Source organism: Panulirus ornatus, chromosome 15, assembly GCF_036320965.1.
Source record: "Panulirus ornatus isolate Po-2019 chromosome 15, ASM3632096v1, whole genome shotgun sequence".
NCBI classification, from domain to species: Eukaryota; Metazoa; Arthropoda; class Malacostraca; order Decapoda; family Palinuridae; genus Panulirus; species Panulirus ornatus.
The window spans coordinates 19,236,320-19,253,533 of NC_092238.1; the positions used below are offsets into that span (position 1 = coordinate 19,236,320).

Sequence of the window (17,214 nt, forward strand, 5' to 3'; positions counted from 1 at the left end):
AAGCGAAAGTAAATCATAGGGTGGGGGAGGGGGCAAAAATTCAGGGAGCCTTGAAGAATGTGTGGAAGTCGAGAACATTATCTCGGAAAGCAAAAATGGGTATGTTTGAAGGAATAGTGGTTCCAACAATGTTGTATGGTTGCGAGGCGTGGGCTATGGATAGAGTTGTGCACAGGAGGGTGGATGTGCTGGAAATGAGATGTTTGAGGACAATATGTGGTGTGAGGTGGTTTGATCAAGTAAGTAATAATAGGGTAAGAGAGATGTGAGGTAATAAAAAGAGTGTGGTTGAGAGAGCAGAAGAGGGTGTTTTGAAATGGTTTGGTCACATGGAGAGAATGAGTGAGGAAAGATTGACCAAGAGGATAAATGTGTCAGAGGTGGAGGGAACGAGGAGAAGCGGGAGACCAAATTGGAGGTGGAAAGATGGAGTGAAAAAGATTTTGAGTGATCGAGGCCTGAACATGCAGGAGGGTGAAAGGCATGCAAGGAATAGAGTGAACTGGAACGATGTGGTATACTGGGGTCGACGTGCGATCAATGGATTGAACCAGGGCATGTGAAGCGTCTGGTGTAAACCATGGAAAGTTCTGTGGGGCCTGGATGTGGAAAATGAGCTGTGGTTTTGGTGCATTTTTACATGACAGCTAAAGACTCAGTGTGAATGAATGGGGCCTTTGTTGTCTTTTCCTAGTGCTACCTCACACACATGAGGGGGAGGGTGTTGTTATTTCATGAGTGGCGAGGTGGCGATGGGAATGAATAAAGGCAGACAGTATGAATTATGTACATGTGTATATATGTATATGTCTGTGTGTGTATATATACATGTATACATTGAGATGTATAGGTATGTATATTTGCCTGTGTGGACATGTATGTATATACATGTGTATGTGGGTGGGTTACGCCATTCTTTCATCTGTTTCCTTGCGACCTCGCTAACGTGGGAGACAGCGACAAAGCAAAATAGAAACAGAATAATATTCATACTTCCTGCCTTTATTCATTCCTGTCCCCACCCCACCACACACGAAATGGCACCGCCCTCCCCCTGCATGTGCGCGAGGTAGCGCTAGGAAAAGACAACAAAGGCCACATTTGTTCACACTCAGTCTCTAGTTGTCATGTGTAACGCACCAAAAGCACAGCTCCCTTTCCACATCTAGGCCCCACAAAATTTTCCATGGTTTACCCCAGATGCTTCGCATGCCCTGGTTGAATCCACTGACAGCACGTTGACCCTGGTATACTACATGGTTCCAATTCACTCTATTCCTTGAACGCCTTTCACCCTCCTGTGTGTTCATGCCCCGATTGTTTATAATCTTTTTCACTCCATATTTCCACCTCCAATTTGGTCTCTCACTTCTCATTCCCTCTACCTCTGACACATATATCTTCTTTGTCAATCTTTCCTCACTCATTTTCTCCATGTGACCAAACCATTTCAATACATCCTCTTCTGCTCTCTCAACCACACTATTTCTATTACCACATATCTCTATTACCCTTTCATTACTTACACAATCAAACCACCTCAAACCACATATTGCCCTCAAACATTTCATATCCAACACATCCACCCTCCTCGGCACAACCCTATCTATAGCCAACACCTCGCAACCATATAACATTGTTGGAACCACTATTCCTTCAAACATACCCATTTTTGCTTTCTAAGATAACGTTCTCATCTTCCACACATTCCTCAACACACCCAGAACCTTTGCCACGTCCCCACCCTGTGACTCATTTCTGCTTCCATGGTTCCATCTGCTGCCAAATCAACTCCCAGATATCGAAAACACTTCACTTCTTCCAGTTTTTCTCCATTCAAACTTACCTCCCAATTGACTTGTCCCTCAACCCTACTGAACCTAATAATCTTGCTCTTATTCATATTTACTTTCTTCTTTCACACACTTTTTTTTTTTCCAAACTCAGTCACCAGCTTCTGCACTTTCTCACCCAAATCAGCCACCAGCACTGCATCATCAGCAAACAACAACTGACTCACTTCCCAAGCTCTCTCATCCACAACAGACTGCATACTTGCCTCTCTCTCCAAAACTCTTGCACTGACATCCCTAACAACCCCATCCATAAACAAATTTAACAACCATGGAGACGTCATGTGACCCTGCTGCAAACCGACATTCACTGGGAACCAATAACTTTCCTCTCTTCCTACTCGTACACATGCCTCACATCCTTGATAAAAACATTTCACTGCTTCTAGCAACTTACCTCCCACACCATATGCTCTTAATAAACTTCCACAGAGCATCTCTTATCAACTCAACCATATGCCTTCTCCAGATCCATAAATGCTACATACAAATCCATTTGTTTTTCTAATTATTTCTCACATACATTTTTCAAAGCAAACACCTGATCCACACATCCTCTACCACTTCTGAAACCACAATGCTCTTTCCCAATCTGATGCTCTATACATGCCTTCACCCTCTCAATCAATACCTCCATATAATTTCCCAGGAATACTCAACAAACTTATACCTCTGAAATTTGAACACATATCAACATATACATATATATACATACACAGACATACACATATATATATTCATACTTGCTTGCCTTCATCCATTTCTGTTGCTGCCCTGGCCACACTTGAAATAGCACACACCCCCCCCCCCCCCCTTTCAGCAAGGTAGTGCCAGGAAAAGACAGAAAAGGCCACATTCGTTCACATTCAGTCTCTAGCTGTCATGTGTAATGCATTGAAACCACAGCTCTCTTTCCACATCCAGGCCCCACAGATCTTTCCTTGGTTTATCCAAGACGCTTTACATTCCCTGGTTCAGTCCACTGACAGCAAGTCGACCCCAGTACACCACATTGTTCCAATTTACTCTATTTCTTGCAAGCCTTTCACCCTCCTGTATGTTCAGGGCCCCAATTGCTCAAAATCTTTTTCACTCTGTCCTTCCACCTTCAATTTGGTTTCCTGCTTCTCCTTGTTCCCTCTATCCCTGACACATATATCCTCTCTGTCAATCTTTCCTCATTCATTCTCTCTATATGTCCAAACCATTTCAACACACCCTCTCTTGCTCTCTCAACCACACTCTTTTTATTAAAACATAACTCTCTTACCCTTTCATTACTTACTCGCTCAAACTCCCTCACACCACATATTGTCCTCGAACATTTCATTTACAACACATCCACTCTCCTTCGTACAACCCTATCTACAGCCCATGCCTCACAACCATATAACATTGTTGGAACTACTGTTCCTTCAAACATACCCATTTTTGCTCTCTAAGATAGCTTTCTCTCCTTCCACACAGTCTTCATCGCTCCAAGAACCTTCGCCCCATCCCCACTCTGCGACTCACTTCCACTTCCATGGTTCCATCCGCTGCCAAGTCCACTCCCAGATATCTGAAACACTTTACTTCCTCCAATTTTTCTCCATTCAAACTTACATCCTAATTAACTTATCCCTCAACCTTACTGAACCTGATAACCTTGCTCTTATTCACATTTACTCTCAACTTTCTCCTTTCACACACTTTACCAAACTCAGTCACAAATCTCTGCAGTTTCTCACCTGAATCAGCCATCAGAGTTGTACCATCAGTAAACAAAAACTGACTCACTTCCCAGGCCTGCTCATCCCCAACATACTGCATACTTGCTGCTCTCTCCAAAACTCTTGGATTTACCTCCCTAACCACCCCATACATAAACAAATTAATCAACCATGGGGACATCAAACACCCCTGCTGCAAACTGACATTCACTTGTATACATGCCTTACATCCTTGGTATAAACTTTTCACTGCTTCTAGCAACTTACCTACCACATCATATCACTCTCAAAACCTTCCACAAAGCATCTCTATCCACCCTATCATATGCCTTCTCCAGATCCATTAATGCTACATACAAATCCATCTGTCTTTCTAAGTATTTATCACATACATTCTTCAAAGCAAACACCTGATCCACACATCCCCTAACAATTCTGAAAACACACTGCTTTTCCCCAATCTGATGCTCTGTACATGTCTTTACCCTCTCAATCAATACCCTTCCATACAATTTCCCAGGACACTCACCCTTATCCCCTTTGCCTTTGTACAAAGGTACTATGCATGCATTCCGCCAATCCTCAGGCACTTCACCATGATCCATAGATACACTGAATATCCTTACCAACCAATCAACAACACAGTCACCCCCTTTTTTTATGAATTCCACTACAATACCAATCAAACCCACCTCCTTGTCAGTTTTCATCTTCACCAAAGATTTCAACACCTCTTCTCTGTTTACCAAACCATTCTCCATGACCCTCTCACTTCATATGCCACCCAGGCCAAAACACATTATATCTGCCGCTCTATCATCAAACACATTCAACAAACCTTCAAAATACTTAATCCATCTCCTTCTCACTTCATCACTACCTGTTATTGCCCCCCCACTTCCTCCCTTCACCAATGTTCCCATTTGTTCTCTTGTCTTATGCACGTTATTTACCTCCTTCCAAAACATCTTTTTATTCTCCCTAGAATTTTGTGATACACTTTCGCCCCAACTCTCATTTGCCCTCTTTTTCACCTCCTGCACCTTTCTCTTGACCTCCTGCTGCATTCTTTTATACATTTCCCAGTCATTTGCACTACTTCCCTGCAAGTACCATCCAAACACCTTTCTCTTCTCTTTCACTAACAACCTTACTTCTTCATCCCACCACTCACTACCCTTTCTAATCTGCCCACCTCCCACCTTTCTCATGCCATATGCATCTTTTGTGCAGGCCATCACTGCTCCCCTAAATACATCCCATTCCTCACCCCACTCCCCTCATGTCATTTGCTCTCACCTTTTGCCATTCTACACTCAATCTCTCCTGGTACTCCCTCGCACAAGTCTCCTTTCCAAGGTCACTTACTCTCACCACTCTCTTCTCCCCAACATTCTTCTTTACTGGAAACCTCTACAATTCTTCACCTTCGCCTACACAAGATAGTGATCAGACACCCCTTAAGCTGCCACTCTCAGCACATCAACATCCAAAAATTTCTCTTTTACATGCCTATCGTCTCTCTTTTTACATGCCTATCAATTAACATGTAATCTAATAACGCCCTTTGACCATCTCTCCTATTCACATACGTATATTTATGAATATCTTCTTCAGCACACAAAGCCACAAACTCTTTAACATTTCCAGTTACAACACTGAACATCCTATGTACACCAATTATACCCTTAACTGCCACATTACTCACCTTACTTAAATCACCCATCACTATAACCCAGTCTTGTGCATCAAAGCTGCTAACACACTCACTCAGCTGCTCCCAAAACCCTTGCCTCTCATGATCTTTCTTCTCATGACCAGGTGCAAAGGCACCAATAATCACTCATCTCTCTCCATCCACTTTCAATTTTACCTACATCAATCTAGAATTTACTTTCTTACACTCTATCACATACTCCCACAACTTTAGGAGTAGTGCTGCTCCTTCCTTTGCTCTTGTCCTCTCACCAACCCCTGGCTTTACCCCCAAGACTTTCCTAAACCACACTTCTCCTTTACCCTTGAGCTTCATTTCACTCAGAGCCAAAACATTCAGGTTTCTTTCTTTACACATACTACCTATCCTTCCTCTCTTCTCATCTTGGTTACATCCACACAAATTCAGACACCCCAATCTGCGCCCCTTCGAGGAAGATGAGCATTCCCCGCATGACTCCTTCTGTTTCCCCTTAGAAAGTTAAAATACAATATATTTGATTTGTTTATTATATTTATGTCGTTCTCTCCTGTGTTAGTGAGGTAGCGTAAGGAACCAGACAAAAGAATGGCCCAACCCACCCACATACTCACCCACGTACTCCCTGCTTGACTCCTGTTTCCCTTTTCAGAAATTTACATACAAGGAGGAGGGAGCTTCCAGCCCCCTGCTCTTGCCCCCTTTAGTCGCCTTCTAAAACACACGGGGAATGCATGGGATGTTATTTTTCTCCCCTATCCTCAGGGACAGAACCAATACTATCAAATGTAACAATGAAATAAAATTCTCATTAATTACCATAATTTCTAATTCACTACTGATGATTCATAAGCTAATGTACTAAAAGAGAAAACTGTAATAATCCTTACCTCATCACTCTCATCTTCCATAGTTAAAGAACCAATCCTTTGACGAGAGAAGACTGAATTATAAAGCTCATTTGACTCCTTTGAGGGTTTTGGTGAAAAGAGGGCACTTATATCATTCAAAGGAAGATCAGTTCCACATGAACCTAATGTTTGCTGGTTTTGAATTCTCATCATCCATGATGTGTTCCCTGAAAGTACACAAAAGACAGCATTTTACATAAACAAGTTTAAGAGTATCAAGGGGAGAAGAATGAGGCTGGTTTGAGGACAACAACAAAAGAAGAGTGGCACTTCCGATGAAAAGATCTGTGGGACTGTGTGAAACAGTGCAAGAAAATGAATTCAAGGATGTTATGGAATAGAATGAAAGTTGGTTATGAGATAAAAGATGACATTTCTTGTACATCTGAAAAGTGAAAGAAACAAATATTCATTTTCAACCCATTCATTTCATATGGCATAAATATGACAGTCAGCATTCAAGCATCCATATCAACAATGCTTGACACATGACTCCCACATTTTTTGAATAACTAGAGTCTTGAGATGAAATTCATTACCCTGCTTAGGTATGTCAGCAGAATGCCTTAGTTTAATACAATGAACAGAAGAGAAGATAAACTTCTTAAAAAGCAAATCACTGATGAAATTCTGATGAATATGAGTAATGATGATGAAAACACTTTTGACAATAAAGATGAAGGTTGTGCTCATGAATTCAGTGCCTACCAGCCATCCTAAATCAAGTGAAAGTGATAAACTTAGGGATGTGGAAAAAAAACACTGTCTGGATTCCTGTAATGGCTATGACTTCATAAATCATTCTGGACTCTCCAGTTCCACAACCTAGTCCTAACAGTGCAACTAGAAAAAAAAAAAAAAAAAAATCTTAGAAATAAAATTAATAAAGAACAATCTACTGATTACAAGCAGCCACTTATCAGAAAATATACAGTTGAGAAGTTACATAACTGAGAGGTCATAATAGTAATAAGTTAATTAATCACAAGAGGGCTTAAGATCAAGGTGGGGCTGGATGCTTCTAGGCTTTTGATCTGTACATGAGTGAAGTATATCTACGCAGAAAAAATGATTTTACAGAGCAAATTTTATGGTTTATACATTTTGTGGATCAGGTGTTTGCTTTGAAGAATGTATGTGAGAAATACTTAGAAAAGCAAATGGATTTGTATGTGGCATTTATGGATCTGGAAAAGGCATATGATAGAGTTGATAGAGATGCTCTGTGGAAGGTATTAAGAATATATGGTGTGGGAGGCAGGTTGCTAGAGGCAGTGAAATGTTTTTATCGAGGATGTAAGGCATGTGTACGTGTAGGAAGAGAGGAGAGTGATTGGTTCTCAGTGAATGTAGGTTTGCGGCAGGGGTGTGTGATGTCTCCATGGTTGTTTAATTTGTTTATGGATGGGGTTTTGCAAAGAGGGGCAAGTATGCAGTCTGTTGAGGATGAGAGAGCTTGGGAAGTGAGTCAGTTGTTGTTCGCTGATGATACAGCGCTGGTGGCTGATTCATGTGAGAAGCTGCAGAAGCTGGTGACTGAGTTTGGTAAAGTGTGTGAAAGACGTTAAGTTAAGAGTAAATGTGAATAAGAGCAAGGTTATTAGGTACAGTAGGGTTGAGGGTCAAGTCAATTGGGAGGTAAGTTTGAATGGAGAAAAACTGGAGGAAGTAAAGTGTTTTAGATATCTGGGAGTGGATCTGGCGGCGGATGGAACCATGGAAGTGGAAGTGAATCATAGGGTGGGGGAGGGGGCGAAAATTCTGGGAGCCTTGAAGAATGTTTGGAAGTCGAGAACATTATCTCAGAAAGCAAAAATGGGTATGTTTGAAGGAATAGTAGTTCCAACAATGTTGTATGGTTGCGAGGCGTGGGCTATGGATAGAGTTATGTGCAGGAGGGTGGATGTGCTGGAAATGAGATGTTTGAGGACAATATGTGGTGTGAGGTGGTTTGATCGAGTAAGTTATGTAAGGGTAAGAGAGATGTGTGGAAATAAAAAGTGTGTGGTTGAGAGAGCAGAAGAGGGTGTTTTAAAATGGTTTGGTCACATGGAGAGAATGAGTGAGGAAAGATTGACCAAGAGGATATATGTGTCAGAGGTGGAGGGAACGAGGAGAAATAGGAGACCAAATTGGAGGTGGAAAGATGGAGTGAAAAAGATTTTGAGTGATCGGGGCCTGAACATGCAGCAGGGTGAAAGGTGTGCAAGGAATAGAGTGAATTGGAACGATGTGGTATACCGGGGTCGACGTGCTGTCAATGGATTGAATCAGGGCATGTGAAGCGTCTGGGGTAAACCATGGAAAATTCTGTGGGGCCTGGATGTGGAAGGGGAGCTGTGGTTTCGGGCATTATTACATGACAGCTAGAGACTGAGTGTGTACGAATGGGGCCTTTGTTGTCTTTTCCTAGCGCTACCTCGCACACATGAGGGGGGGAGGGGGTTGTTATTCCATGTGTGGCGAGGTGGCGATGGGAATAAATAAAGGCAGACAGTATGAATTATGTACATGTGTATATATGTATATGTCTGTGTGTGTATATATATGTGTACATTGAGATGTATAGGTATGTATATTTGCGTGTGTGGACGTGTATGTATATACATGTGTATGTGGGTGGTTTGGGCCATTCTTTCGTCTGTTTCCTTGCGCTACCTCACTAACGCGGGAGACAGCGACAAAGCAAAATAAATAAATTTTTTTTTTTTTTGCCGGTCTCCCGCGTTTGCGAGGTAGCGCAAGGAAACAGACGAAAGAAATGGCCCAACCCACCCCCATACACATGTATCTACATACGTCCACACACGCAAATATACATACCTACACAGCTTTCCATGGTTTACCCCAGACGCTTCACATGCCTTGATTCAATCCAGTGACAGCACGTCAACCCCGGTATACCACATCGATCCAATTCACTCTATTCCTTGCCCTCCTTTCATCCTCCTGCATGTTCAGGCCCCGATCACACAAAATCTTTTTCACTGCATCTTTCCACCTCCAATTTGGTCTCCCTCTTCTCCTCGTTCCCTCCACCTCCGACACATATATCCTCTTGGTCAATCTTTCCTCACTCATTCTCTCCATGTGCCCAAACCATTTCAAAACACCCTCTTTTGCTCTCTCAACCACGCTCTTTTTATTTCCACACATCTCTCTTACCCTTACGTTACTTACTCGATCAAACCACCACACACCACACATTGTCCTCAAACATCTCATTTCCAGCACATCCATCCTCCTGCGCACAACTCTATCCATAGCCCACGCCTCGCAGCCATACAACATTGTTGGAACCACTATTCCTTCAAACATACCCATTTTTGCTTTCCGAGATAATGTTCTCGACTTCCACACATTCTTCAAGGCTCCCAGAATTTTTGCCCCCTCCCCCACCCTATGATCCACTTCCGCTTCCATGGTTCCATCTGCTGCCAGATCCACTCCCAGATATCTAAAACACTTCACTTCCTCCAGTTTTTCTCCATTCAAACTCACCTCCCAATTGACTTGACCCTCAACCCTAGTGTACCTAATAACCTTGCTCTTATTCACATTTACTCTTAACTTTCTTCTTTCACACACTTTACCAAACTCAGTCACCAGCTTCTGCAGTTTCTCACATGAATCAGCCACCAGCGCTGTATCATCAGCGAACAACAACTGACTCACTTCCCAAGCTCTCTCATCCCCAACAGACTTCATACTTGCCCCTCTTTGTAAAACTGTTTCATTCACCTCCCTAACAACCCCATCCATAAACAAATTAAAACAAATAAATAAATAAATATATAAATACATTTAGTGATTTGTTTAACATCAAGTGAAGCACAGTTACATATTGTTTGAACTGCAGTAGTATTGTACTGACATATATCATGTATTCCACACTGCCTGTGTTACAGTAAAATAGTAGTAAAATACAAACAAATAGTGGGAAAACTATGCTATCTGCTTGCTTTGCTGTGCACATATTCATGGACTGTTCATGTTGCTGGTCAGTGGAAGTTAGTCGTGGTGGTATGGTGCTGGCACTCATATCTGTCACAGTCATGGCGTCCACATTAGGTGACTGCTTACTTAACCCTTGAGGATGTTGTTAAAGAGTTGCTGTTTTACAACTGCACTGGTCGAAGAGTCAAAGAATATGTCACTGCAGCTCCGACATAGGCCTCTTAAAAGACTCTCACTGAGTAACTGGTTCACCATCTTTCACACTCAAATTCTCTGGAGATAAACACTCTTGTGTGAAAATGGTAAGTCCAATCAAGCATAATCCAGGGGAAGAGACACAGTTCAGGTCAACATGTTGACTTCTTGGTGGCCTAAGAGTGTCACTGACACATGTTCTACCCCGTCAAGGATTGGAAGAGGTATGTAATCATGTGAAAAATACCATGCAATAACAATATTTCAGAACATAATTTTTTTTTTTTCTTTATACTACTCGCCATCTCCTGCGTTAGCGAGGTAGCGTTAAGAACAAAGGACTGAGCCTTTGAGGGAAATACTCCCTTGACCCCCTTCTCTGTTCCTTCTTTTGGAAAATTAAAAACGAGAGGGGAGGATTTCCAGCCTCCCCACTCCCTCCCCTTTTAGTCACCTTCTCTGACACAGAGGAAACATGTGGGAAGTATTCTTTCTTCCCTATCTCCAGGAATAAGAACATAAAGATATAAAACAAAAATATTCTGACACTGTCAAAAGATGTTTAATACATATTCACAAATTCAGTGAATCCTACCAAGCTATGGCTGAGTCAGCTCCTTCCTCTGTTGGCCCTTCAGTGATCAGTTGGGCCTCAATCACCTTCCAGGGTGATATAACATTGTCATTTGTACATTTTCATATGCGTGTGCAATATATCATACAGAACCAAGGGGGTGTTTTCATGTGACAAGTAGTTTGTATGATTTGCTAATGTAATAGTGATAAGATATATCTCCCCATTTTCCCTTTCCATCCTCCCACATCTCCATACTCCCTCCATCCACATCCTTAATCCTAAACCAGACACATTATTCCCTCCTCATACCTCTCATTGATCCTTTAGAGCCTATCTAAAACAAATTGTCATTTGAATGTTTCATACAAATGACAAATTAACATACTGAATAGAAGTGAACTTAATCTTTTTTTTAATGAAACATGTGGTTTTTGTGTGATATACTGATGTAGAGATATTATATACATCTCCCCATTTTCCCTTCCCTTCCTCCCCATTTTCCCTAACCAATCCATTGCTCTTCCACTTTCCCTCCCCATCCCCACTTTCCATATCTCCTCCTCTGCTCTTCCATTTTTTGTTCCCCATTCTCTCTCACCTCCCCATTTCCCCTTCCTTCTCTCCCCAATGCCCTCCACTTCTCTTCCACTCTCACTCTTCAACCACCAATGTCTCCCCTTCCTTTTCAACTTTGACATTCTTGCACTCTTTCCACCACTCTTCAACTTCCACACCACTGCACTCATTCCCTTACACTCCACTTCCAATGCCCAAATTACAGAGGTATAAGTTTGTTGAGTATTCCTGGGAAATTATATGGGAGGGTATTGATCGAGAGGGTGAAGGAATGTACAGAGCATCAGATTGGGGGAGAGCAGTGTGGTTTCGGAAGTGGTAGAAGATGTATGGATCAGGTGTTTGCTTTGAAGAATGTATGTGAGAAACACTTAGAAAAGCAAATGGATTTGTATGTATCATTCATGGATCTGGAGAAGGCATATGATAGAGTTGATAGAGATGGTCTGTGGAAGGTATTAAGAATATATCGTGTGGGAGGAAAGTTGTTAGAAGCAGTGAAAAGTTTTTATCAAGAATGTAAGGCATGTGTACGTGTACGTAGAGAGGAAAGTGACTGGTTGTCAGTGAATGTTGGTTTGTGGCAGGGGTGCATGATGTCTCCATGGTTGTATAATTTGTTTATGGATGGAGTTGTTAGGGAGGTGAATGCAAAAGTTTTCGAAAGAGGGGTAAGTATGCAGTCTGTTGTGGATGAGAGAGCTTGGGAAGTGAGTCAGTTGTTGTTCGCTGATGATACAGGGCTGGTGCCTGATTCGGGTGAGAAACGGCAGAAGTTGGTGACTGAGTTTGGTAAAGTGTGAGAAAGAAGAAAGCTGAGAGTAAATGTGAATAAGACCAAGGTTATCAGGTACAGTAGGGTTGAGGGACAAGTCAATTGGGAGGTAAGTTTGAATGGAGAAAAACTGGAGGAAGTGAAGTGTTTTAGATATCTGGGAGTGGATTTGGCAGCAGACGGAACCATGGAAGTGGAAGTGAATCATAGGGTGGGGGTGGGGCGAAAGTTCTGGGAGCATTGACAAATGTGTGGAAGTCGAGAATGTTATCTTGGAAAGCAAAAATGGGTATGTTTGAAGGAATAGTGGTTCCAACAATGTTATATGGTTGCGAGGCATGGGCTATAAATAGAGTTGTGTGGAGGAGGGTGGATGTGCTGGAAATGAGATGTTTGAGGACAATATGTGGTGTGAGGTGGTTTGATAAAGTAATGAAAGGGTAAGAGATGTGTGGTAATAAAAAGACTGTGGTTGAGAGAGCAGAAGAGGGTGTTTTGAAATGGTTTGGTCACATGGAGAGAATGAGTGAGGAAAGATTGATAAAGAGGATATATGTGTCTGAGGTGGAGGGAACGAGGAGAAGTGGGAGACCAAATTGGAGGTGGAAAGATGGAGTAAAAAATATTTTCAGTGATCAGGGCCTGAACATGCAGGAGGGTGAAAGGCGTGCAAGGAATATAGTGAATTGGAACAATGTGGTATACCACGGTCAACGTGCTGTCAGTGGATTGAACCAGGGCATGTGAAGTGTCTGGGGTAAACCATGGAAAGTTCTGCTGGGCCTGAATGTGGAAAGGGAGCTGTGGTTTCAGTGCATTATACACGACAGCTAGAGACTGAGTGAACAAATGTGGCCTTTGTTGTCTTTCCTTAGCGCTACCTCGTGCACATGCGGGGGGAGGGGGTTGTTATTTCATGTGTGGGGATGTGGCTACGGGAATGAATTAGGGCTGACAGTACGAATTATGTACATGTGTATATATGTATATGTCTGTGTGTGTGTATATGTATATGTTGTTGTTTTTTTTTTTTTCCAAAGGAAGGAACAGAGAAGGGGGCTGGATGAGGATGTTTCCTCAGAGGCCCAGTCCTCTGTTCTTAACACTACCTCGCTGACGCGGGAAATGGCGAATAGTATGAAAGAATGAAAGATGTTGAGATGTATAGGTATGTATATGTGCGTGTGTAGAAGTGTATGCATATACGTGTGTATGTGGGTGGGTAGGGCCATTCTTTTGTCTGTTTCCTCGCGCTACCTCGCTAATACAGGAGATAGCAACAAAGTATAGTAAATATAAATATACATCATTTATTCATGTATCATACTTAATCGCTGTTTCCTGTATCAGTGAGGAAGTGCTACACATAAACACCCATACACATATATATACATACATATACATATCAACATATACATATATATGCATGTACATATTCATGCTTGCTTGTCTTCAACCATTCCTGTCACTACCCCACCACACAGGAAACAGCATTCGTCTCCCTTCTGTGGGGTAGTACCAGTTAATGACAACAAATTCTACATTCGTTCACACTCAATCTCAAGCTGCCATGTGTAATCAATGAAATCGTACCCTGAGCCAGGTACGCATTTTACTGACCAACCCCTTGGGGAGGATGAACACCTGGGTTACCTGTGGACCAACTACTACACCCAGGATTTGAACCTTTTGCTTCACCCTAGGTGGCCTGTGAATGCATCATGGTCAGGAACGCTAACTGTTACACCATGGGAGTTTTAATTTTTCCTGAAAAATTCATGTAATTTCATGGGAAACAGATATTTATATAACCTAATATATGCTACCATAACAAATATTGTACTGATGTAGTACAATCACAAAAAACACAAGCATTCTCATGTGTCTGGCAGGAATGACTAACTGATGTCACATCATCTGTAATGACTCACAGTGACGACATAATAATGGAGATTTGAATGAGGTTTTTCAATCTTATAACTAAAAGAAGTACTCTATTCACTACAAGAATAAAAAGAAAATCTTTTAGTTATTCATTCATCCCTATTCTCTAGTCACACAGAAAGAAGTGGCTGTTTCTCTATCTGCGATGAAAGAGTTACCATAATAACTAACATGAAATATGAAATACAGTAATACACACTAAGACTAACCAGTGGGTTGCCTGATATATATCTCAGCCCATCCCCGACACCAACAAGCACATAAGTGAGGTTCTTCTCGTTTACTTTCACTGTTTGCAGCACTGCCCGTTCCCAAATTACTGCCAAGTGACAGGGGATCAACTGAGGAGTCTCCATCTGTGGATTCACTTAATCCTCCACCTGACCATCCAACACCATCACCTGTTGACAGAATAGTATTTGGTCTCATACACAAACAAAACAAAAAAAATCAGCATCAAAACACCTGTTTTTCAGTCTAAAAAAGGGTCAGGGTCAAAGTAATTAAATAGCCATACATTAAAGCATCTTACCTAAAATCCACTGGGGAATCAGCTGTTTTAGAAAAAAAAATTCCGGCTGAGTTCTTTTAATATTATGAAAAATTCAGATATTGTAATATCTCAAATATTTGTTGATAGTTCATAAAGAGGAAATGATGTCAAAGTCCTTCATAAGAGCCACCTTGGACATGCTCTTAGCCAGGCTCTTCTACAACTCATCTGTTTGAGGCTTCAAATTTCCTTCTTGAGCTTTGTGAGAGATGTAGATGGCTTTGAAGAGCTGTCAGGCAGCCACTGACAATGCATGAAAGGGGCCAATGTCCACAATAGCAATCTAGGGTACACAGTGCAAGGTTCGCACACAATAAAGTGCCAGAAAGCACATGGGAGATGGTAAACAATCACCAGCACCATAAAAGACAGAGCATTGAGTAAATGATTTGAAATAGTTTTACATATCTCTTCTAATTCTTAAATTATTTCTGGAAAATCCAAGGTTACCAACTGCAATCAAAATAATTACACTGTTCTGAACATTTTGTTGTCTCGAATTATGGAAAGCAAGGGTTTTTCTGTACCTTATCCTTTCTACAGTGCTGTATCAACAACAGTTTCCCTTTATAAGAAAACATCAATTTCAAATTTTCCTTTGTAGCAGCTTTTCTTTTCCTGATCAGGTTACAATCAATCCAGAAAATCTCAGTATAAGTAAAATACAGAGAATATGTAATTCATGGTCTCCAGTGCTGTTTGGATTGTAGAAATACAGACTGAACATATAGTAACCTTCAAAAAGTGCTTGTATACTTAATCTATGTTTAAATGTCTCCTATAGTGCTAAGAAAGTCAGGTCGAGAAGTGTGGTGGTGTATGTGCGTCTTTGTGAAATAACCACTGTATATTTGAGAATTAAGGGTTCAGAGTCTGCTTCTTGAGCATGATGGGTCTTGCAATATCATGTTTGTAATACTGGACAGACAAGTGGCATCCAGAATGCACACAAGAAAGGATAACTCATGTTTACTTGAGGAATACAGTCTCAGAGGGGTTTACATTTGGTGGAGTGGTGTTACATACTAGGTTGGGGGGTTGATTGGTTACTGCTTGTTGGATCGTCTTGAAGTGTGTATGGTATGTCAATGTTGTGTCTGCTGGGGTAGGAGGAATCTGTGAATATAGGCTGTTGACGTACAAAGTGAAATGAAATTTTTTGTTTCTAGTTGGGACCTGGAGATTGGTTACATAACATATAAAACATTCATTGAACCTCTACTGAAATCATTTTCTGTAAACTCGTATTTCACATTAATAGTGACACAGATTGCACTGTGCTATGGATTTTGGGAGTTCATGCGTTTCAGAAAAACAGATTTCTAAGACTCTATTGATAAAGACTACGATCTTTCTTAAACAAACAAACATCCAACATGTATTTTTTTTTTTTTATCATACTTGATCGCCGTTTCCCGCGTCAGTGATGTAGCATCAGGAAACAGGCAAAGAATGGCCCAAACACTCATCTATATTATTTCATTTATATCTTATTATACATAATCGCTGTATCCCGCATCAGAAAGGTAGCGCTAGGAAACAAACAAAGAATGGTCAATTCACTCACATACACACACACACACACACACATATATATTATATATATATATATATATATATATATATATATATATATATATATATATATATATATATATATCCCTGGGGATAGGGGAGAAAGAATACTTCCCACGTATTCCCTGCGTGTTGTAGAAGGCGACTAAAAGGGAAGGAAGCAAGGGGCAGGAAATCCTCCCCTCTCGGTTTTTTTAATTTTCCAAAAGAAGGAACAGAGAAGGGGGCCAGGTGAGAATATTCCCTCAAAGGTCCAGTCCTCTGTTCTTAACACTACCTCGCTAACGCGGGAAATGGCGAATAGTATGAAAAAAAAATATATTTATTTTTTTTATTTTGCTTTGTTGCTGTCTCCCGCGTTTGTGAGGTAGCGCAAGGAAACAGACGAAAGAAATGGCCCAACCCACCCCCATACACATGTATATACATACACACCCCCACATGCAAATATCCACAGCCATACATCCCAACGCACACATACATATACACACACAGACATATACATATATGCACATGCACACAATTCACACTGTCTGCCCTTATTCATTCCCATCGCCACCTCGCCACACATAGAATAACATCCTCCTCCCCCCTCATGTGTGCGAGGTAGCGCTAGGAAAAGACAACAAAGGCCCCATTCGTTCACACTCAGTCTCTATCTGTCACGCAATAATGCCCGAAACCACAGCTCCCTTTCCACATCCAGGCCCCACACAACTTTCCATGGTTTACCCCAGACGCTTCACATGCCCTGATTCAATCCAGTTACAGCACGTCGACCCCGGTATACCACATCGATCCAATTCACTCTATTCCTTGCCCGCCTTTCACCCTCCTGCATGTTCAGGCCCCGATCACTCAAAATCTTTTTCACTCCATCTTTCCTCCTC

At 41.5% G+C, this 17,214-nt stretch overlaps 1 protein-coding gene across 1 annotated transcript in view; it reads right to left on the reverse strand.

The window, feature by feature from the left end:
• LOC139753740 (tuberin-like) overlaps window positions 1–17,214 on the reverse strand; it is a 354,102-nt gene that overhangs the window by 273,785 nt on the left and 63,103 nt on the right. Inside the window, exons 5-6 of the mRNA XM_071670536.1 lie at window positions 14,406–14,597; window positions 6,152–6,339 (exon numbers count right to left, since the gene is read on the reverse strand). Coding sequence (XP_071526637.1) covers window positions 6,152–6,339; window positions 14,406–14,597 — 380 coding nt within the window. The remainder of the gene's footprint in view (window positions 1–6,151; window positions 6,340–14,405; window positions 14,598–17,214) is intronic.